Source organism: Cyclopterus lumpus, chromosome 8 (genome assembly GCF_009769545.1).
Source record: "Cyclopterus lumpus isolate fCycLum1 chromosome 8, fCycLum1.pri, whole genome shotgun sequence".
Classification (NCBI taxonomy): domain Eukaryota; kingdom Metazoa; phylum Chordata; class Actinopteri; order Perciformes; family Cyclopteridae; genus Cyclopterus; species Cyclopterus lumpus.
In genome coordinates, this window is record NC_046973.1 from 13,740,569 (window position 1) to 13,763,690 (window position 23,122).

Genomic DNA, 23,122 nt, shown 5'->3' on the forward strand with positions numbered 1-23,122 from the left:
CATCTAATATGTCATACATTTTAATGATAGCCTTCCACACCCCCTCCTGAAAGTAAACAAGCAACTAACAGGGCAACGTAAACAGAGCCTCAATGGTTTATCTTGTTATAGTTGTATCTTGTTTGCGTGGCATAATCTGCATTACGGTTTGCTCCCATTGCAAATCCTAAACCCTAAGAAACTGGCATGAACCGCCTTGCTGCAACGACGACGGGTTTAATATCCGCTTTATCATTACTGGCATATATACTTCTGTCATGGGAAAAAAACAAATAGTCAAAGTGCGACTAAAATATTAAACTAAGTGCGAGTAATTGTCATTTCGCTCATTGTTGCCACCGAGCTGGAAGCAGGGGCACCACGTGACTCCTCTAGTGCGAGCCTGCTGTTTGTTCAGCCAGAGAGAGGCAGAGAAGAAGAAAAATGGCGGCTCTAGACGAACCCAAACGGGACGCCGGGCTAACGTTTTGAGCTCTCAAACCCGAAAAGACACGGGGGCTCCACGGGGTTCCCGCACCGTCTGAATCCCCGCCGGTCCAGCGTTGTAGGGGTGCCGCTTCCGCTCGAGTTCGTGTCGGTTAAATCAACGCAAAAAATAGGATTGTAAAATAATAGCTCTCGCCTATTATGAGAGGGAAAAGGGGCAGGCCGCCCAAACCGCTACAAGCCGAGGACTCGTCTCCAGCTACGGCCCGAGGCTTGCGACCTAGGAGGAATCTGAAGCCCAGGTTCAGGGACAGCGGGGACGAGGACGCCGAGAGCCCGACACGGGAGCCCAGCAAGTCGGCGAAGAAGAGAAAAGCGGGACCCGTCACGTCAACACGGGGCAGGGGACGAGGCAGAGGCGGAGGTTGTGGAAGAGGAGGCAGAAGGGGCCGCGGAGGAAAGCGGACGGCTCCGTGCAAAACAGTGGTGTACGACGACCACGAGAGCGACGAGGAGGACGACGCTGTCAGCCTGAGGTCCGAGGAGGACGAGTTCGTCGAGGAGGAACCTCAATCCGAAGAGGATGAGGCCCTCAAAGAGGAGTCAGATTGCCTCGAAGATGATGTGCTGGACGAGCAGCAGGAGGAGGAGGAGGAGGAGGATGATGCCAGCCACTGCACGGAGAGTAGCTTTCGGAGTCAGGGCACACCGGGTAAATAAACACCGCGACCCGGCGGCGGTTACTCCGTCTTAACGGTCACCGCAAGGGGCTTGAACGTGAGCCGCTGCGGTGGAGCAGGAAGCGGGGAGTTTATTGTTCAAAATGGAGAATGCACACTGTATGAACACAGGCCGCAATGGGCTCACTGGTGCTACTGCAGGTGGATCGAGTGGGTCCGCCGTGTCGCGAGCTGGCTCTGTTGCCGTCACCGTCTGTCAAACACGTTGCCTGTGAAATAATAATTCGTGCACATATTTTTTTAATAATAACTTGCCGCCCGAGATGCCTCTCGGTTGCATTTAAGTTAATAACTTCGCTGCTAATGCTATTGTTAGCGGGTACAGTTAGCTCCTGCTGGTAGTCTGAACGTTGGATAACGGAAACTGTCCGTCCTCATAGGTACCGTCAGCACCCACTGCGTTATAGGTGAAGGATACATATTAGTTTATAATTGAAGCTGATTAAAAATAAGCATGTTAGCTAGCGAGCTAACTTAGCGCGTGGCTCGCGCGTCTGTCATATTTACACTTTGGCTGCTTTCTTTCTTGACAGTTCTTTGCTCAAACTCATTTAATTGAAGGTTAATGTCGCTCACTGTGCCACGCCAAGAAAAGGAGGATGGGGGGGGGGGGGGTATAATATGTGGTCTGACTAACATTTACGTGATAAGTCTGCTGGAGAGTTGATGTTTTCAGCCTCACTCAAGCTAACAGAGCTCAGCCAGAGTAGCACACGTAGCTAGTTTGCTGGCAACTTTAAAAGAGGTTATAACGATGCAGCTGCACCTGTAGGTTTGAGAACAACGTGAAAAACTACATTTATAACTGGTCTACTACACAGTATGTGTAAATGCATGTCTGATATATTTTGCATTCAAAAGATGGTTGTTGCCACAAAAGCCCAACATCACAGTGTTTTGTCTCTGTACCTTTTTAATATATATATATATATATATATATATATATATATATATATATATATACACACACACGCACGCACGCACATAGTGTGACTATAAACAATGGTTGACTAATATAATTTGTGTATCCTACAGGGAAGAAAAAAGTGCGGGCTCCCAGAACTCGCAGTCCCATCTTCGAGGAGAAGGAGATTCCACCTCTTGAGCTCCCGGACACCTCCGAGGATCTCCTGGTGCCCAGTGAAGAGCTGCTCAATGCCGCCTCCATCTACGAGGTGCTGCGCAATTTCAGCACGGTGCTGCGCCTCTCCCCCTTTCGCTTTGAGGACTTCTGCGCGGCACTGGTCGGGCAGGAGCAGTGCACTTTGATAGCAGAGGCCCATAACGCCTTCTTGAAGGTCATCCTCCGCGAGGAGGACACCTCCAACACTACCTTTGGCCCCGCTGACCTCAAGGACAGCGTCCACTCCACGCTGTACTTTATAGACGGCATGACGTGGCCCGAGGTGTTGCGGGCATACTGTGAGAGCGACAGGGAGTACCATCATGTCCTTCCTTACCAGGAGGTGGACGAGTATCCCTATGGTCCACTCGAAAGCAAGATCAAGGTGTTACAGTTTTTGATGGACCAGTTTCTCACCACCAACATCGCTCGCGAGGAGCTGATGTCCGACGGCGTCATGCTGTACGACGACCACTGCCGCGTCTGTCACCGCCTGGGCGATCTGCTGTGCTGCGAGACCTGCTCAGCGGTCTACCACCTGGAGTGTGTGAAACCCCCACTGGAGGTGGTTCCGGAGGACGAGTGGCAGTGTGAGATTTGTGTGGCGCACAAGGTGCCTGGTGTCACAGACAGTGTGTCGGAGGCACAGAAGAACAGGCCCTACATCCGCCAAGAGCCCATTGGATACGACCGCCACGAGAGGAAGTACTGGTTCCTAAACAGAAGGATTATTGTGTAAGTCGAGGCCCATCGCTGCCTCTCCGCTCCACGAGAATTACCTTTCCATGGCAGTGGCTTTATTTCCTAAATTAAATACAGACGCTGTAGCCAATTCCATTAAAAACACACAAAAGAGAAGAACCAATACTGTGGTATCCAGCTGGTAGCTAAACAAAATAACATGTTGCAACCCTTTTTACACGTTGTTCAAAGCAGAGGGCAGTAACTCAACTTTAAGTGAGTTGTAATAATAATTGGGCAAATTGTAATCTAAAACTAAACAGTTTATTAGTGGTGCTTATTTGATATATGTCAAGAGATGATTCAATCCAACACAAAAAATCCACCCCAAAATATAGTGTAATGGTTCTTTAACCTAAGTTAAAACCCTTTATTTAGTATTTAGTATTAATTCTATAACGATGAGGAATAACATGGTTTGTTGTCGTATTCAGCGATCTAAGAGCCTGTGCTGTTCTCATTCCCCAGTGAGGTGGACGGGGAGCACGAGAAGAAACAGACCTGGTACTACAGCACCAAGGCGCAGCTGGAGGAGCTCATGGACCGCCTGGATCATCAGTACTGGGAGACGGACCTCCATGCCACTCTGGAGGAGATGAAGGAGGAGGTGCAGGCCCACATGGCCATCACAGAGGACCTCACCAACAAAGCCCGCGGAAACAACAGAGCCTACCTCTCGGCTGCCAACGGTATGGGAATCGACAAAAAAACAAAAAACAGATGCATTTTTGTAAACCTTGTAGTAGCATAATCTTGAAGCGGTACATGCGAGTAGGATGATGGTAATGTGAGTCGCGTTTGAAGGGAAATCATTCATCTGGCAGTGGCTGATCCTAACGTGTGTGTGTGTGTGTGTTACGGCTACATTCTTAAACAGTCTTCATCTTCACATCATATACGGTAGTTCCTCCCTCTCAGGCAGCAGTGCTCTGCCATGATGACAGTTGACTTACTAATGTGAGGCGCTACTTTTTCTGCCTACTTCCCGCTCTCTCAGACATCAAGTGACTGTTTTTGCTCCTCTGACAAAGCTTTTGATTACCACGCCATCAGTTTCCGTTCATGTTGAACAGGCTTCCATATCTGGTTTCAGTAACGGTTTTCCTGTCACCTTACTAACTGGCGCTATGCTATGTTTTATTAGACGTGCTGCTGGCATCCTGTGTGAAACCATCGCAGTGCTTTTTCTCCCCCCCATCCTAAGTGATTTATTGCTGCTTTTTCTTGTATTTTTCGTCTGTTCAAAGCCTGCTGCTGGTGCTGCCTTGCAATTCTTCGTTTAAAGATTGTTGTGACCCAGCTCTTTCAGTTCCAGTGAAAACTGTAGTTGATAAACATGTTTAGACAGACAGATTTTGGCCGTCTGAGGAAAATTGCATCTGGGATGACTGAGTGATAGATACGCCAACGTCTAAGACCAAGTTCACATTACATCTATGTTAATAATGTTCTTGATTTGTATATAACTTGTCAGCATTTTATCGCTGGAATATATTATGCTCAACTTGCTGGTTAGAATGCTTTTTCTTTTTTTTTTACAATTTGAAAAAACATTTTATAGAAGGATTAAAGATTAATTGGCAGAAAAATCAACAAACACATGTTAGTTGCAGCCCTGATTATTTTAATTGGAGCCAAGGATCTTCACATGCAAACGTTAAGAGTGAAGAATGTTTTTGTACTTCGGAGTATGGTTTGTATTTATGAAATGCTTTAAACTCATTTAAATCTGAAACTAAATATTGTAGTCATCCTCATGGTGTCTTTTTTTATTTCTCATTTGTCGTCCAAACTAAAAACAAAAGGCAGTGGCTCAAGAAAGAGCATTCGCATTTCTTCAAACGGTACAGGGATACTGCTGCCTTTTCGTTTTAATTTTCAAAAATGAATATTTTCCCGTTTGCTTTTAGATGTGATCATGGAGCGCATGAAGGTCCGGCGGGAATCGCAGGAAGCAAAGAGGCGGCCAGAGGACCCGAAGCAGGAAGCAGGAATGGGCTCCGTCAAGGCAGCGGAGGACACCGCCGAGGTCACTTCAATGACCGACAGCAGAGAGCAAAAAGACACAGAGGCCAAGGAGGATGCTGGTTTGCAAGGTAAAAGACAACTTCATATACAGTGTTCTGTAATCCCCTATGCAGCGTTTCTCCTAATGTAAATCCTGAGCAGAAGACCACTTGACTAAACAGTATTGTGACCCCGCTGCTGCTGTTTGCCTTGTGTATGTATCTATCTATGTATGTCGCACCACAGCAGCAGCCGCGGTTCCCCCTGCTCCAGAGGAGAGCTGCGCATCTCACGCTAGCACCGGCTCTGCCACCCAGGACACCGCCATGCCTAAAACAGAGTCCCTCGAACCCAGCAGTGAAACGCAGCCCGATCACTCTGGGAGCCAGGAGAGCGGGGAGTCCCCTCCAGTGGCGAAGCAGGAAAGGACAGGTACTCGGAGCCGAAGATGGACTCATGTACCCTCCGTGTCCAGCTACTAGCAGCATCGCTTGCCATTCAACTCACCATTCCACTTCATGCCGGGCTGTACATCCATCTTCATCTGTCCGCTTGTCTGTGCTGGTTGCCGCTAACCATACCCCTTTCCCTTTTACCCCCCTGCTCATAGGATTGTTCTAGGCAGGGCAGAAAGCTCAATCTTGTTTCAAGTCATTTTTGGAATGGACTTGAGGAGGCTTTCCAAGTTTAGTTTTTTTGGGGGGTGAAATGTAATTTCACAGAATCGCATGCTGTTGCAGGGCCGTTTTCTGCCATTCGTCCCGTCTTGACCCGCTCTTTAGCACACCGCTAAAGCTGTTTCATGCGGCGCCCGCTTCGGTAGCCTTCATGCTGCATCTGTTTCTTGTCTTGTGTTGTATGTTGTCTACCGCGCTCGCGGTCTTGAAAAAGCGTGCTTTTGGCTCCGTGTTAGACGGCAGCAGCCAGCACGCCACGGGTGTCACAACCGGCTCCTATCCTCTATCCAATTTGTGGGCATTTTGGCGGGTTCCTGTTGCTCAAACAAAAGGCCCCCTCTGCCTGGAAGCCCCACCTGCTACCTCGTCAACAAAGCGCTGCATATACATGCGGGACTCTCTTTCTCTCTTTCTCTGAGCCGCATCTAATATGTCATATGTCATCTCTCTCTGAGCCAGGTGGAGACATTTTCCAATTTAAGAAGTTGATTTTGTCTATTATATTCTACTCATTCATACAGCTGCTATCTTTGCTTAAAGCACATTGCTTGTAATTAGCGTAATTCGCTGTATCCCTTTCCTCCTGTGCTCAGCCTTTCTGAACTTGTCTTCCTTGTAGATGAAGGTGTGAAAGCGGAGTCTGGCAGCGAGGACAATCGCGTTGACGTTTCCCCAGATCGGCCGCAGCCATCCCAACCAGAGGTGAGCGGCGGCAACAGCCAGGTTTCAGGCCTCAGGAAACCAGAGCAGCCCGACTTGGCTGATCGGTCCTCCCAGTCCTCTTTCACCAGCCAGGATGGGACAGGTAAACACTAGTGAGGCGGTCCGTTGGTCCTTGAAAAGTAGATTACCGACTTTTGAATCTGTGTTTCTCAGTGGCTCTGTTTGAATCCATTTGTGTAATCTGCTCTCTGAATGACAGACGAGTACGTCAACAGGGTCAAGAGCGATGATGAGAGACCGGCAGTACAGGAATCGAATAATCAGGTGCCCAGAGGCAGCAAAGAGGTGAGGCATGGTTTTTCCAACTGCAGTCTCAAACAAAACTGTTTATTCTAGAAAATGAGTTTGCATTTGAAGGGGAAAAAAGTTGTATAAAGACTAACTTGAGTCCATAGCATCACAGCTCCTGTATCTTACCTCCTGTAGCATCTAACCCTGACAATAAGTTTATCATGTAACTGCAAATACAACAAAATCTTTGTAAAAAGAAATGTTCTCCCATGTATCTACTCGTAAAAATAGGGTGAACATCTCGTAGCTCAGTCAAGTTTAACGTCTCCTCTCACGTTTCAGTCCTCTCCTCTGCACTCCGACGGCGACTCTTCACGTCTCAGCTTCCTAAAAAGGGACCTGACAGTGAATTTGAACAACTTGTTTAAACTGGGTCAGGAGGGTAAATACAGGGTCTACCACAATCAGTACAGCACCAACGTCCTGGCCTTGAACAAACACCAGCACCGCGAGGACCATGACAAGAGACGCCACCTCTCCCACAAGTTCAGCCTGACCACCGCGGCAGAGTTCAAGTGGAACGGTTCCATCTACGGGTCGCGGAGCCTGACCGTCTCCACCCTGCGTCTCACCATCATCCAGCTGGAGACCAATGTCCCTGGGCCATTTATGCATCCGAACTGGGCGTCACACAGGTACGACGCCGATCGAGAAGAGTATATCTGAAGCTCTTGGGATGTTCACTGTGGTTTCACTCTCTGAGCTGTTCACCTGTGACTGATACACAACTTCTTGTTGATTTACGAAGTTTGACATGTACCATTAAGTGCAGCAAACCATGTTGATTCAGCCAACAACAGTTTTTTAGGTGTTTGGTGGGTGATGCTTGCACTGATCTGGCCTCTGGCTGTGCTTACTGAACATATTCTGTTCTTGCAAACATAATAGTCCAGTTTAACATGGTACATTTCAAATATGCTGAATCTTTATGGAAGAAAAATGCTGTTGTTTCATACAGTTTGTCTCCCCTTTTTCTAGGACCAACTGGAACAAAGCTGTGCAGATGTGCAGCAAGGCCAGGGAATTTGCTCTGGCCTTGGCCATACTGGAGTGTGCCATCAAACCAGTGGTCATGCTGCCTGTATGGAAAGATTCTCTTGGACACACAAGGTAAACAACTGTTGGCTCATTAACATTAAATTCAATTTATTTTATATAGCCCAAAATCACAAATTTGCCTCAGGGGGCTTTACAATCTGTACACATACGACATCTTCTGTTCCGGGACCTCACATGGGATCAGGAAAAACTCCCTGAAAAAGGAAGAAACCTTCAGGAGAGCAACAGAGGAGGATCCCTCTCGCCGGAAGTGCAATATATTTCATGTGTACAGAATGAACAGCATTACAGAGTTTAATGCATATGACAGAAATGATTCATATAATGAGAGTATTAGTAAGCATGATGAAAAAGTTACAACTTCCAAAAATAACAGCAACAGTGGATATTGTACATTAATAATGGTAATAAAAGCAGCAATGGTATTGGCAATACTAATAGCAATATCAATGATAATAGCAGTAGGTGTCGGGCAGGACCAGGGTCCAGATAAAACCGCGATCCTTGTAAACCTGTGATGAGAAAGCACAAAGACTCCGAGGGAGTAATGTTAATGATGGTAATGTGCAATGATGGGACATTAATTCATACAAAAGGAAGAAGTAGAAGAGGAGAGAGAAGCTCAGTGTATCCTCAGATGTCTTTCTTAAAACTACTGTTTGAGGCTCGAATATTACATACAGTTGTATATGTATTCATATTATAGTACAATTGATCTATTCAACGAGCATGTCCTGTCCTGAACATACAGCCGTTTGAAAAACAACTACCATTAAGTCTGTGACCTTCTTTTTGTAATGTCCGTCTGAACCCTGGGTCTCATCTGTGTCACTACTCCAGTGAGTGTTGACCAAACAAGCTGTTTGATAACAACAACAATAACTTGACCCGTGCACCTTACACATACTGTACGTTCTTGCTTCAGGCTACATCGTATGACCTCCATGGAGCGGGAGGACAAGGAGAAGGGGAAAAAGCGTGAGAAAAAGCTGGAGGATGAGGAGACCCTGCAACAGGCCACGTGGGTGAAGTACACCATCCCCATTAAGCACCAGGTAAAACAACCACGTCTCACATCTCTCATCCAGCTGAGGTGCTTTTCTATCAGAGCAATGCTTTGCAAACTGTTCTATCAGACGTAATGCTACAGCCCTTTCAGATTAAATGGTCCTGTAATTGTAGATCTCTTTTCTAGTCTTCCGACCACTCAAAGCACTTTAACACTACATGACATCATTCACCCATTCACACCCATTATGCACTGATGGGAGGGGCTACCATGCTTTGCTCTTCTAACTAACTAACATTCACACACCGTAGGCACAGCTAGGGTTAAGTGTCTTGCCCAAGGACACATCAACATGGGCTAGCGGAAGGGCGACCCCGCTCACCACTGAGCCACAGTCGCCCATTTGTCACATCCATTACTTTTACTAATTACCTTTAGCTACCTAATTCAACTGTTTATTACTGTTTCTCTTTATTTATTCATTTTAGCTCAGTTTAGTCATTACTTTTAGCTAATTATTTAGACCTTTTTGTTTTGAAAATATATATAGGTATGTGTGTGTGTTGTGGTTCTGCAAGCTTCGTCATTTTGGGCCACACTTGTGTGTTTTTCTCTCAAGGTGTGGAAGCAGAAAGGGGAGGAGTACAGGGTGACAGGATATGGTGGCTGGAGTTGGGTCAGTAAGACTCATGTGCCGCGGTTCGTCCCAAAGCTACCAGGGAACACGAACGTTAACTACCGCAAAGAGCTGGAGGGTAAAGGCTACACTCGCAATATTTCCATTATCAATTATCCTGCTGCTGGCACTATTGGCTCATACTATGATATTTTGTTCCCTCTGCTGTCCTCATAGCTAAAATGAGGAAGAAAAATGCAGCAGTTTGTACTAAAAAACAGAAAAGGTTGATGGAAAATAAGAAGCAGGATATTCCGATCACACCGCACGAGGACAATGAACAAGCGTCCGTCACTGCTTCCTCTCAGAGCCCGTCATCAGAGGAGGTCTGCCAATCTCAGACTCCAAAAGTGGATGAAAAACTCACGGAGGAGGAGCAGGGAATGAAAGAAAAAGAAGAGAAGAGTAAAGAAGAAAACATGGAGGTTGACCCATGCTCAGAAACAGCTGCTTCAAATGGTGAAAATGGTAAAGGTTTGAGATATATATAAAAAATTCTCCTTTTATCTTTTGGATTTCCCTTTTGCTATTTGTGGACGGATGTGTGTTTCCATCATCCACTGACCTCTGTGACTCTTTGTTATAGATAAAGCTGAAAACAAAGACTCTTCCTCGCCCTCTGTGTCGCCCCTGAGGGAAGAACCGATCCAGAAAGTTGAACAACCCAAGAGTGAGGCGACCACTGCGTCAAATATCTACTATGATGTTGTGAATGTCAGCGAGGGCTTCCAGCTGCGGACGGCTTATAAGAAGAAAGTAAAGCCCTCCAAACTGGATGGGCTTTTGGAGCGGCGGGTAAAACAGTTCACTTTGGAGGAGAAGCAGAGGCTTGAGCGACTCAGGCAGGCTGCCCTGCTGTCCAAAACGGCTGCCACAAAGCCTCCATCCGGAGTTAAGACCGAAGGATCCACATTAGGAAAACAGCAGCCTGCTGTGACCCTGTGTGTAAAAAAAGAGACGGAGGAGGGCCCTGAAGTGAAAGACCACGTGGTGAAAAAGCTCAACTTTGAGCAGGAGGAGACGAAGATAAAGGCCGACACGGATGTCAAATCAGAAACCACGGAACCCAACCACAGCAAATCGACAGAGGTCAATGCTGTGCAGGGGAACTGTGGGGATACCTTGGCTCACAAAGAAGTGAACGGAGGACTCCTGTCAAGCACTGAGCCTCACAGTAAAAACAATTGCATATCAGATGCAATAGAAAGTAAAGACAAAACACAGAAGCCAGAGGTGGCTCAAGTGGGAGAGAATACTAAGAAACGTGGGTATGAGGAGATGGAGCAAAGCTGTGGACAGACCATGGAGGTGGACCAAAGCAAGACTGGTCCTGTGCAGGTGAATGGTGAAGCTGGGGTCACCGCCCCTGCAGACTCAAACACCATCTCAGACCAAGTCAGTCGAGACCAAGGAGATGTCAAAGAGCCCGTCAAGTCTCTGATGAACGGAAACCTCTCGCAAAATGACATCTCTGACATATGTCACCCGCCTCCCCTAAAAGTCCCCAAATTTGAGAACCATGTGGCAGAGAAAGGAGACGCTCTCGATAAGGCTGTGGATGTGGCCGTGGGCAGCGAGGAGACTGTACCTGCTAAGCTTCCCTCCTCGAGCCCTCCTTGGCTGAATAGTAATAGTGCCGACAGTAACAGCAGTAGCAAAGGTTTGAAGACCTCAGCAGAAACCACCACCACAGAGTCCCAAAATGCCACAACAACGGACCTGTCCAGTAAGATCAGTAAGTCTGATGTGACGCCTCAAATCACCTCTGTCACCACCACCCAGCCCAGCTCCAGGGCATTTGGCCATCAGAGGAATAAACTTCCAATAGCCGTCACCAAGACGACTTCGACCAGCTCCATGACGATTAGTAAAGAGTATTCCACCAAAGACCGGATCAGCCTACTCAGGTTCTCCAAATCCAAGAAGGCCCGCTCGGGGACGGCCCTGCCGTCCTACCGCAAGTTTGTCACCAAGAGCAGCAAGAAGAGCATCTTCATCCTGCCAAATGACGACCTGAAGAGAATGGCGAGAAGGGCGGGCATCAGAGAGGTGCCCATCTTCAACTACAACGCCAAGCCCGCCCTGGATATATGGCCCTACCCCTCACCTCGGCCCACTTTTGGGATCACGTGGAGGTTTGTAACACGTTGAGATCTTTTTACTCTACATTGGATACTTAATATATAAAAAATACATTTAGAACTTGCAAATAGTACACATTAACTAGTCATCTTTCAAGTAAAGTAAAGCTAATAAATGGCATCACTTGCCATCGCTGATGTGCTTTGACAAAATACAAATACAGTAAATACCATTGTGTACGTGAATATACTTCCTGTTGTTTGAGTTATTCGCTCAGGTTTTCTTCTGACTGTTTCCCATTCAGGTACCGTCTCCAGACCGTGAGGTCACTGGCTGGGGTCAGCCTGATGCTGAGGCTGCTGTGGGCCTGCCTGAGGTGGGACGACATGGCTGTTAAGCCCTCCGCTGCTGTAGGGACGACACGGAAAGGTGAGACATTGCTGTACACTGACGTCTTCACCTGTCCTGGTCTTTCACTTGCTTTTGGTGATCTTCTCTTTGTGCCTTTCTGACATTAGTTTCTATTTCAAACATAACTACTTCTTGTTATTGTTATTACTATTTTGTATCTCTTCTGTTTCTGCCTACAAAACATCGGCGTTTCCACCTTCCGATGCTTGAATGAATGCTCGTAGAAATGTAACAATTAATGACCGTCCTCTAAAATAATTGTGACGCTATGTTTTATTGCTGCCACAGAAACCACGGACACGGACATCACCACGACGGAGATCATAAAACGGAGGGACGTGGGGCCTTACGGCATCCGCTCAGAGTACTGCATCAGGAAGATCATCTGTCCCGTCGGAAACAGAGACACTCCCAAAGGTAAAAGCTCAACATCAGAAACAAATGGAGGATTCGAATGAAATAAATTGTCGGCTACTTTGAAGCATGACCCAGATTGATTTCTGGGAGAGTTCTGGCAACCTTTTTCTAAGTATAATTGATGTAATATAGTTTGTTTATCTCTTCCCATGAGCAGAAACCCCAACTCCCCAGAGGAAAGGCCTGCGCTCGAGCGCCTTGAGGCCAAAGAAGCACGAGCCAGCCAAGCTGACCGGGCCCATAGCTGTGGAGACATGGGTGGTTGAAGAGGACCTGGAGCTGTGGGAGATCAGGGCTTTTGCTGAAAGGTGAGAAAGAGCTTCCTCTGGGAACACTGAGTTATTCTGATCGGGGCACTGATCCACCTGACTGTTGTCACCTTGCTATTACAGAGTTGAGAGGGAGAAGTCACAGGGTATTGATTCCTCCAAGACTGGCAGCAGTCTCAAGACAGCAGAGGAAGTCAAGGCCCATTTGGAGAATCAGCTGAAGCAGGCCAGACTCGCTGCCCAGCAGGTGGGAACCATATACACTGTCCACACTGTACCTAAATAGCCCTTGTTTAGGTAGCACTATTCCTGGAGGTCAACAAATTGTTTAAATGTCTACAATGTTGTAACAGAAACGTCTGGAGCCGCTGAGGCCGGGTACACCGTCCGGCACTCTCACAACGACCACCACATCCACCTCGTCCAGCTCCCCAGTGTCCATGGGCCAGAGGATGGGTCAGGTCACACCTGGAGCCAAGATGGTCCTGGCCTCCAAGCTGGGCTCTCCGGTTTCCTTTCAGCAAGACAAAAACTTCCATCAGTCTTTTGCTTCCTGGGTCAAGCAGGGTCAGACCAGCAACACCTCAGGTAAGCCGGAACCAAATGTGAGGATTTTAATCATCCCATCAGAAACCCTACGTAGACTGGTTGGTCGTGCACGTTCTCATCCATCATCTGTTAGAGGCAGGCAGACAAACAATCTTGTCACAGGACACTTTTTTTATTACATTTTCTAATTGCTGTTTCTCAGCCATCTCAGTTTGTAAGAAGTCAACCATTGACATTTCTTTGGCATGTGATTGGCATGCCACAATTACTTTGTTGCTCGTGGTGTCCACTCTCAGCCCTGGTAAAACAGAAGTTTCAATTGAAATGTTTCCAAATGGACACAGAAGTGCCGGTGTCTCATCCAAATTGAAACTATGATCCCAAAATTCGAAAAAGCCCCTTTGTTGACTCCAACCTTCCAGTGGACACCACAGCCGTACGTACGCTGGCCACCGCAGTGGCCCCTTGTGGGTTTGCGTGACTGCAGGTGGCATGGTGTCTCTTGCAGCCTCCGTTGGCTCGGCGACCACCGTGGCCAGCGGCGTCGCCACCTCCGAGCAAACCTTCCAGATCGCTGGCAGCCCATTGACTGTGGCTGGCCAGGTCCTCGGCAGCAAACTCCCGCTCCCCGCTAACAGCAAGATTGTCACGCTCAACATGCCCACCGCACAAGGAGGTAGGGAGCACAAGTGTCATCCATTGCCGCTGGTTTGTGCTTACACTGGCCAAAATGGATGCAAGAGTGTCATGTGGCAGGCAGTCTATTGGCGCTGAGCATGGGGGATATTTTTTTACATTATATGAAAGAGCTTCTCTGGTTGCAGGTTTGTGTGCATAATCTACAGTTCCCCCATGAACTGAAGCTTTTAAAATGTATTTATATTTGATCGCTTTAGTGTTCTTCCCCACACACAGTGCATGCCTCGCTGGTTCTGTACATCCTTGACCTGCATCTCTGCATGTACCCAGTGCATATTTTCTTCTTTCCTAACATAATCGTGCTTATCAACAGGTGTAGTCCAGCAGAAAGTCCTGGGCATTTTTCCCTCCGGGCCCCCTGCGAACCTGAGGACGTACAGCACCCTACACCCAACGACTGGCAACATTAACCTCCGGGCCAGCACCTCCTCAACCACCCAGCAGCAGGTATTTTGCCTTTCCCCATCGTCTTTCAGTTTACGCTTTTAAAGCTATGGAAAATATTAACCGCAATGATTGATGAATTTACCTTTTGGCATTGTGCTCCAGGCCGTTGCACCAGGAGGCCAAATGCAACCCGTCACGGCGATGAGCCAGTCTCCGACCCTGTCTACTTCTGTGGGCAAAGCTCCAGCCTTGGCTCAACAAGGTGTTCTGTCTAACTGATCATTTTCTCTTTGCTAATGAAGGACTTCAGACTTGTTGGCGCCCCTTACAAATGTAATATTCCCCCCCAGGCCAACCTCAGCCAACTGTGACACAAATGGGTCCTGCTTCTACACCTGTGCAGACGACCGCGGCTCAGAGGGCAGCAGGTCCTGCACCAGCACCTCATGCAGCCACCACAGCACCTGGCCAGTCACCTGTAGCTTCCCCTCAGACCAACAGGCCACAGCAGGGTCAAGTTAAGCTCACTATGGCACAGCTCATGCAGCTGACACAGGGTGCTCAGGTGAGGCCACTTAAAAGAAATATCCTTTACCTCCCTAATAGAACATGTTTTTTAATGGTACACAGATATATTGTTATCACTGTCAGCTGAAGGCAAGACTTATTTTTGTCTGCAACTCTGCAGGGTGGAAACCCAGGTCTGACGGTGGTGATCCAGGGTCAGGGCCAGACCCAGGGACAGCTGCAAATCATCCCACAAGGTGTAACCGTCATCCCCGTTCCTGGTCAGCAGCTAATGCAGGCAGCCATGCCCAACGGCCAGGTCCAGCGTTTCCTCTTCACTCCCATCCTCCCATCCTCATCGGCTGCAACTTCAGCACCCGCTCAGACCCCTCAAGCCCAAATGTCAACACCATCTCAAGCCAGAACCCCTGCGCAAGTCCAGACGACTCCCTCTGCCCTAGCCCAAACCGAAATGCCAGCCCCTGTACTCGCCCCGACACAAATGCCCAGCTTGGCGCCCACAGTACCTGTGCAAACCCAAGTTGCAGCCGCTACTACCCCATTATCAGTCCCTGCACAATCTCAAATATCCACTGCTGTGCCGGCCCTGCCTCACGTTGCAGCCCAGGCCTCGAAACAGGTTTTATCCTCCACACCAGCCTCTGTCCCCGCACAACCCCAAGTGGCAAGGTCTGTGCCTTCCCCGGCACAAAATGCTGGCCTGGCTATGTCTCAGACAGTCTTCGCCTCAGCCTCAACCCCATCACAGACCCACGTCTCCACCCTCACTCCAGGTTTATTTCCCACACAAGCCCAAACTGCAGCGTCGCTCCCTGTCCTGGGACACGTCGTACCTCAAGCCCAGATCCAGACCCATGCCTTCAGCCATGTCCCTGCTTTAGCCCCGGTCTCGTTCATGGTGGCCACCCAAGTTGCCGCAACGGCCGCCGCTTCTAACTCCGCCCAAATACCTGTTTCTTCCTCTCTTCCCTCACCTGTCCAAGTTCCAACCCCAGCTCTTGCTCCCGTCTCTGCTCCCGTCTTAGCTGTTGTGTCCACCCACATCGCTGTCCCGTCCCCAGCCAAAGCTCTCACCCAAATCCAGGCAACAGCTCCTGTTCCCCTTCATGCTGCTGTGGCCAACGCTGTTGTCACACCAGTCACCGCCACCTTTACAACACCCTCAGTGCCAGGTAAAGAACCCAACAACACAGTTCCCACAAGCGTCCTGTTGTAGTCATTGTCTATACACGATGGTTGACTTTTTTTCTTGTTACTTCTCTGTCCTGTTGTAGCTCTGGCGGAGCTGAGGGCAGCTCAGCCCCAGGTGTGGACTCCAGCCTCATCTCAAGCTCAGACTCCTGTTCATCCAGCTCAGCAGGCTGCAGCGCCTGCGCAGACACCCGGCCTGGCCACTGTACCCGCCTCTGCTACAGTCTCCATGCATTCATCACCTGTTACCCTGCTGCCTCAAGCAGCTCTTCCTCCTCAAGCTCAAGGACACGTCCAACACCCTACCGTTGTATCCATGCAGCAGGTGTCTCAAATCCCAGTCTCAGCAGTGCAGGTTCATATGGGGTTACCAGTCTCTTCTGTTGTTACTACGGTCAGACCCACGCAGCCTCAGCTCCAGCCCCAAACCCATGCGCAACTTCAACCTCAGCGTCAAGCTCAGATCTGTGCACAGATTCAGGTCCAGCCCTTTGGCCAAGTCCAACAAATGCCACACATTCAAGCTCAAGCGCATCTCCAGGCCCAAGTCCAAAGCCACCCCCAGGTCCGAGTTCAGTTTCAGCAACAAACTCAGCAACCACCCCAAGCCCAACTACAGCCCATTGCTCAAAATCCACCTCAGGTGCAGTTTCAGTCCCAAACCCAAACCTTGCCCCAGGCCCAGCTCCAACTCCAATCAAGGGTCCAGCCTCAGTACCACCCCCAGGTACAGGCTTCATTTCAAACACAGGCTCAAACCCAACCCCCGACTCACCAACCGCCTCAGGCTCAAACTCAGCTACAGCCTCAAATCCAAACCCAGGTTCAGTTCCAGAAACAGAGCCACATTCACCCACAACCACAGACCCTGCAGCAACCCCAGGCACAAACTCAAGTCCAAACTCAGCCCCAGTTTCAAGTCCAATCACCACAGCAGACCCAGGTCCAGCAACAGCTTCAGGTCCAAGCCCAACCCCAAGTCCAAGCAAAACTCCAAGTCCAGTTCCAGCCTCAGAACCAAACTCAAGTTCAAGCGCAGCCTCAGCTTCAGGTCCAGTCTCCTATCAGGCATCAGCTCATCACTGTTCCAGGCCTCCAGCAGCCTGTCCAGCTTCTCTCGGCTCTGCCACCCCATGTTGCCGCTCAGATCCAAGCCCAGATCCAGGCCCAGCAGCAGGGTGGCACAGTTCCCCAGCAGATCAAACTGCAGCTGCCAATCCAGATCCAGCAGACGGGGGGGCAAATCCAGGCCCACCAAATCCAGAACATGGTGACCATACAGGCACCAGCAAGCGTCCAGGAGCAGCTGCAACGAATGCAGCAGCAACAGCTGCAGCAGCAACAACAACAACAGCTGCAGCAGCAACAACTGCTACAGCAGCAGCAGCAAAAACCAAAGAAGAAGAAACACCCGGAGGTTAAAAGGGAACAGAAGGAGACAAATCTGCAGGCCGTTAGCCCTGTTGATGTCATTCAGAAGCAGGTGTGACATAAACATTTAAAAAAAAAACTTCAGTGATTAATTTCTTACAGCATCTAAACACTTTTGATATTAACAGAAAGTGTTTTTGTTGTCAGGTGGTCGTGAAGCAGATCGCTACAGCTGAGCAGCTAAAACAGAGGAAGACTGTGGCTGCAGCGGAGAGAGAGGAGAACCAGAGGTTTGGGCTTTATTAATCACAGAAATGTGACGGTTTATGACGAATGTTGGATGACAGTGGTATTTGCTCTTGTTGTCCATGTATTCTGAACTACTGAATACTGAATCGTACTGAATTTCTTCCCACTTAACTGCACCACCACCTGCACAGCAATGACTCCGGCGCCCCCTGCTGTCCTCTGTGTTTTCAGAATGATCGTGTGCAACCAGGTGATGAAGTTCATCCTCGACAAGATCGAGAAGGACGAGAAGCAGGCGGCTAAGAAGAGGAAGAAGGAGGAGGTGGTGGAGCAGAAACGCTCCAAACAGAACGCCACCAAGCTGACCGCGCTGCTGTACAAGCACAAGGAGCAGCTGAAGGCGGAGATCCTGAAGAAGAGGGCCCTGCTGGACAAGGAGCTGCAGCTGCAAGTACAGGTGAGCGCATGGTCTGCCGCCATGGAGGTTGGTTCAGTACGGAGTGCACCGCAGATGCTAAACATTGCATTGTTTTGTCTCCTTCTCAGGAGGAGCTGAAGCGGGACATAACCAGGCTGCAAAAAGAAAAGGAGAAAGCCAGAGCCGCCATCACTCAGGCCGCTGCAGCGACGGTCAAAGCGGCCTCCTCTCACTCCTCCCATCCTTCTCACTCCACACATTCCTCTCACGGCGCCCACGCAGCGACCTCGCCGTCCTCATCCTATAAGCGCAAGAGGGACGAGGAGAGGGACAAAGACAGAAGCAAAGACAGGGACCGGCACCACGACAAGGACAAGCATCACGACAAGGACAAGAAGCGGGACAAGGACCGAGACCGATGTAGAGACCGAGATAAAGAGAGAGACGGGGATCGGGAGAAGGAGAAGGAGAGGGAGAAGGAGAGGGAGAAGGAGAAAGAGAAAGAGAAAGAGAAAGAGAAGGAGCGGGACAGACATCGGGACAAAGACAGGGACGGAGACAAGGACGGAGACAAGGATGGAGATTCCAGCTCATCCAAACATAAGAAGAAGAAGAAGCCGTCTTCTACCTCAAAGGATCACAAGAAGGACACCAAACTGTACTGCGTCTGCAAAACGGCCTACGACGAGTCAAAGTAAGGGTGGGCGGGGGTCGGGATCAGCTGTTGTAATTACATTCCAACATGCCATTGCAATGCACACAGGACGTCTACATGACGATTTAAGCCACACACAAACTAACGCCCTTTTTCCCTCAGGTTTTACATCGGGTGCGACCTGTGCTCCAACTGGTTCCACGGCGTGTGTGTCGGCATCACGGAGAAAGAGGCCAAGAAGCTGGAGGACTTTGTGTGCAACGACTGCAAATGCGGTCAGGAGGGAGGAAGCAACGAGGAGGTGTACTGCATCTGCCGGACGCCATACGACGAGTCGCAGTAAGGGACACTTCTCCCCCGTGACTTTGGCTTTGTACATCTGGAGCGTTTCATGTGTTAATAATAATAATAATAATAATAATAATGTGTCCAATTCTCACCTGCAGATTCTACATCGGCTGCGACCGCTGCCAAAACTGGTACCACGGCCGCTGCGTGGGCATCCTGCAGAGCGAGGCTAATCAAATCGACGTGTACGTCTGCCCGCAGTGTCAGTCGACGGAAGACGCCATGACGGTCCTCACACCGCTCACTGACAAAGACTACGAGGGGTTGAAAAGAATATTACGCTCGTTACAGGTATTGAACCCGCGTTTGCTGAGATATCTTAACAGTAAATGCAAAATACAGAAGGGCTTTACAAGATGGTTGAATAAGTAGAAGCAGTTAATGTACGAAAATGACTAAAGTCAAAGAAAACAGTAATATAAACACTGTAAATGGGTAATATAGAAACCTAACTTAATATCTGCTTTTCGCCTTTGAGATATCCTTGTTTTTCTTTTCTTTCTTTTTTTAAGATAAATTGTACTAAATCCTCTAGCTTTTTCTCATTACTCTGTGTTTTGTGACTATTGTAAAGTAGCAGTGGAACATATCTGGGACACACCAAACCACCTTTATTTTTAATCCTGCCATTTATGAAACATGCCATCACACTTTACATCTCTTTAAACCATTTGTGGTGGAAACTTAGTGGGTGTGGATAAAATTAAGAAAGGTGTTGGAGGTAATATCTTCATTTGATGGCCTCTACTCAACCTTTTTCAGTCTTTTCAAATCTTCTCTTATTGTTTTTTAAAAGGCCTCGAGCAATATTGTCAAATATCCTCAAAGTTAGAGATTTCATATTAACGGAGAGGTTTCACTCTTTAAGTTTACTTTATGGCCAGAAAACGTGGGAAATTCTTCATGATGTTTAAGATGCTTTTGGTACTTTTTGAAAATGTGTAAAGCATTTTGTGTTATTTCAACAGACTCACAAAATGGCGTGGCCTTTCCTTGAACCGGTGGATCCCCACGATGCACCGGATTATTACCGTGTCATCAAGGAGCCAATGGGTAGGAACACATTTCGCCAGCTGTTTGCAGGAAGTGTTAATGTGCGTTCCGTTTCAAATAAAACAACTCTCTTCTCTGTCCCTTGTAGACTTTTCCACAATGGAAACCCGCTTGCAAAAGCGACACTACCACAAGCTCACGGAGTGCGTGGCCGACGTGACCAAAATCTTCGACAACTGTCGCTACTACAACCCCAATGACACACCCTTCTTTCAGTGCGCCGAGGTGCTCGAAGCCTTCTTTGTACAGAAGCTCAAAGGTTTCAAAGCGAGCAGGTAAGGTCGGGTGCTCCCACCGCGACAGACTCTCCAGGCTCCCACGGCTCTCTCTTTTTTTTTTTCTCTCTCTCTCTCTCTCTCTCTCTCTCTCCTGCTCCATGCTTACATCTGCGTGTTGTAAAGCTGTGACTCTGTCATGTCAGTCTTTTTTCTTGATTTATGCCTTTATATGCCCTTCATTCACTTTTGTTTTATTCCACTGGCATGTGTAGCAAAGTGTCATGTTGGCAGTAGAGCGCTCTCTTTGTAGACTCGGCTCTCGGCCGTACTAAAACCCACAGGGCTGACGGGCTTTAGGGCATCCCGTCCGATGTCTTAACAGAACCGAACGCCATCTGTAGCGCGTGTCATCTTGCATTTTGTGTCTGTTCACTTATTTGCTGCATGCCTTTTTGATTTATGCCATCCCATTTTTCTTCTTTCTTGCAGATTGTCAGATTCTTAAAGTTGGCCAGTCTAGCTGGAGTCTGGACTGGATGCTGGGGGTGTCTAGTAATAATGACATGGGAACTTTTCTATTTACAGAACAGCAAAAAAAAAAATTTCAAAAATAATGTTGATAAAGAGAGAAAAATACACAAAACACCAATTGTGCTTTCATGTAAATGCCACCAATTTAACATTTTTTGGTAACCATAATATTCAGTTTAATCACGATGGCAGCCATGTTGACATGCGTTTACCATGTAATCGAGGGGCAAGTTTTCTTCTCATTATTTCCTTAAATCTGGCCTTTATTAAACAGTCCATTGTGTTTTTCAATGAGATTTTAAATGCATTTTAGTTCCTAACTTGTATTTATTTTCTGTTCAACATCTGAGTTGGATTGGATAATGTGTTGACCTTGCCAGATATAAGAAACGTATATACAGCTGCATATGTTATTATCTAGAGATATTTATGAGAAGTTCTGTATGTTACATCCCTTTTTGAGTTTGATCGAGCTGGCTGTTACGGTGGTTGTCTTGAATGTACATACTTTTTTATCATGTACAGCGGTTGTAAGATATATCTAACTCTGTGTTTGAATGTTTTTAAAAAAGAATTATGAAGCAAATCATTTTAGATGGTATTATTTTATGAGACTAAAAATGTACTACAAAGAGTGAGGACTGTGAGCTCGCCGTGTTCCTCGCTTCACAAAGTAACCTCAGTTTGTAGTTGTGGAAGACTTCCTTCACCAATAAAGGCATTCCCAGTGACTCACACCAACATGGCTGCAGGATCCTCTGCCCACCTCTTTGCATCCTCTGTGTCTGTTTGTTTTTTTTGTGTCAATGTCACAACAGTAAACAACAACAAACAGACTGCGAAGGGCTCTCAACTTTCCTCCCCCCTCTCTCCGCATTCTGTAGGTCTCATAACAACAAGCTGCAATGTTCGTCAGCCTCTTAGAAAGCAACGCACATTGCTCAAACAAAATGCACTTGCCAAGAATATGACTTTTCTGAACTGTAACTCTGTGACGGACTCGACCCGTCCTGTGTTTGGGATCGGCTCCCCCCCTGTCCCTCCCCCCCACACACACACACACACACACTGTCGGTGCAACCAGCACTGCTGCTTTCACAGAGCTGGTCATTTCAGCTCTACGGGACCGGTTTTCTTTTTGGACCTGTCTTCATCAGTGGGACTCTCCTGAGGAGCGACTGAGGCATTGCAGAAGAAAAGTTTACCTCTGAGGAAAAGACTCTTAAGGAGCGCTCATATTTCCATGTTTATTTTTTTAATTCAGTCTTTTTCTCTTTTTTTTTTCTTTTTTTTTTAAAGACCCACCCTAAGGCCATCCTTGTGGTCAAGTCCAATGAGAAATAGGAAAACGAAGTACAGACATACAATGAGTTAAACTATCAAGCATTTCTTGTCTAAAGTTTGGATATCACAGTGGAACTTTTTTTTTCTTTTTTTCTTTCCACTCCTTGTTTCGTCTGAAGTGGCATGAAAGAGTGTTGTACTAAATAGCGGGACCCCTGTAGTCTGCTTGGTTAAACTTCTGTAACCTCCTGAGAATACAGTAATAAGCTATTGTAAATGGGTTGCTCTGCAGCGGTGACGGACTGAGAAGGATGAAGCAACACATTTGAAGGCTCTTGCCCTGTTTGTAAAACAAAAAATTGTCAGATTTCAACTTGATTTCGTTTCTTTTTTTTGTATTACAACTGAAGAAATATTGATGTGTATATGAAACTTAATAAAAACAAAAAGACTGATTTCTTTCTTGTGGGTTTGTGGCAGACGGTGACACATGGGTTGTATTTCTGAGGATTCATGATATTGAACCACTACAGTGCTCTTGGTCAATAAAACATTTTTTAAAACCTCAAACCTGAATATTTAAGAAAGTAAAAGTGAGGTTTTGGCTTTCTTAGGAGAACATCTTGTGTGTACAATTATTGGGCAACTATTAGTGTGCACAATTATTACGCAACTAACTGAAAAACGAAAATGTTCCCATCTCACTTGTTTATTTTCATCTGTTAAAGTGGGAATAATAAACAAACAACAAATAAACATTTCCGGCATTTCAAAAAACGAAATCCGTGACCAATATAGCCAGCCTTCTTTACAATAACAGGAATAAGCCTTGCATTCATTGATTATGTCACTTTCTTTATCTGTTGACCATCAACAGATGCTTGTTGCGCAGCAGCAACCACAGCCTCCCGACTGTTTAAAAAGGGCCCACAAGTTGTCAAGAGGGTTTAGTCCAGGTGAGGAAGGGGCCGTGTCGTGATTCTTTCGTCT

General features: G+C 47.5%; 1 protein-coding gene across 3 annotated transcripts; it reads left to right on the forward strand.

Annotated features, from left to right (window-relative positions):
- Positions 1-386: 386 nt before the first annotated feature.
- Positions 387-22,587, forward strand: LOC117734470 (nucleosome-remodeling factor subunit BPTF-like). Of its 3 annotated transcripts, none has more exons than XM_034538468.1 (32): positions 387-1,138; positions 2,202-3,024; positions 3,499-3,719; positions 4,941-5,126; positions 5,284-5,469; positions 6,334-6,519; positions 6,637-6,722; positions 7,011-7,363; positions 7,707-7,838; positions 8,713-8,842; positions 9,416-9,551; positions 9,650-9,940; positions 10,059-11,607; positions 11,859-11,983; positions 12,254-12,382; positions 12,540-12,690; positions 12,775-12,898; positions 13,005-13,239; positions 13,709-13,876; positions 14,213-14,346; positions 14,449-14,548; positions 14,637-14,851; positions 14,975-15,986; positions 16,089-17,488; positions 17,584-17,666; positions 17,857-18,082; positions 18,172-18,737; positions 18,861-19,037; positions 19,145-19,337; positions 20,015-20,099; positions 20,188-20,374; positions 20,807-22,587. In XM_034538468.1, the coding sequence occupies exons 1-32, from the start codon at positions 628-630 to the stop codon at positions 20,820-20,822; spliced, it is 10,116 nt and encodes a 3,371-aa protein (XP_034394359.1). In that variant the 5' UTR covers positions 387-627; the 3' UTR covers positions 20,823-22,587. The 3 variants fall into 3 exon arrangements, with proteins under 3 accessions (XP_034394359.1, XP_034394360.1, XP_034394361.1); XM_034538469.1 differs by having other exon boundaries at positions 5,287-5,469; XM_034538470.1 differs by lacking the exon at positions 13,709-13,876.
- Positions 22,588-23,122: the final 535 nt, after the last annotated feature.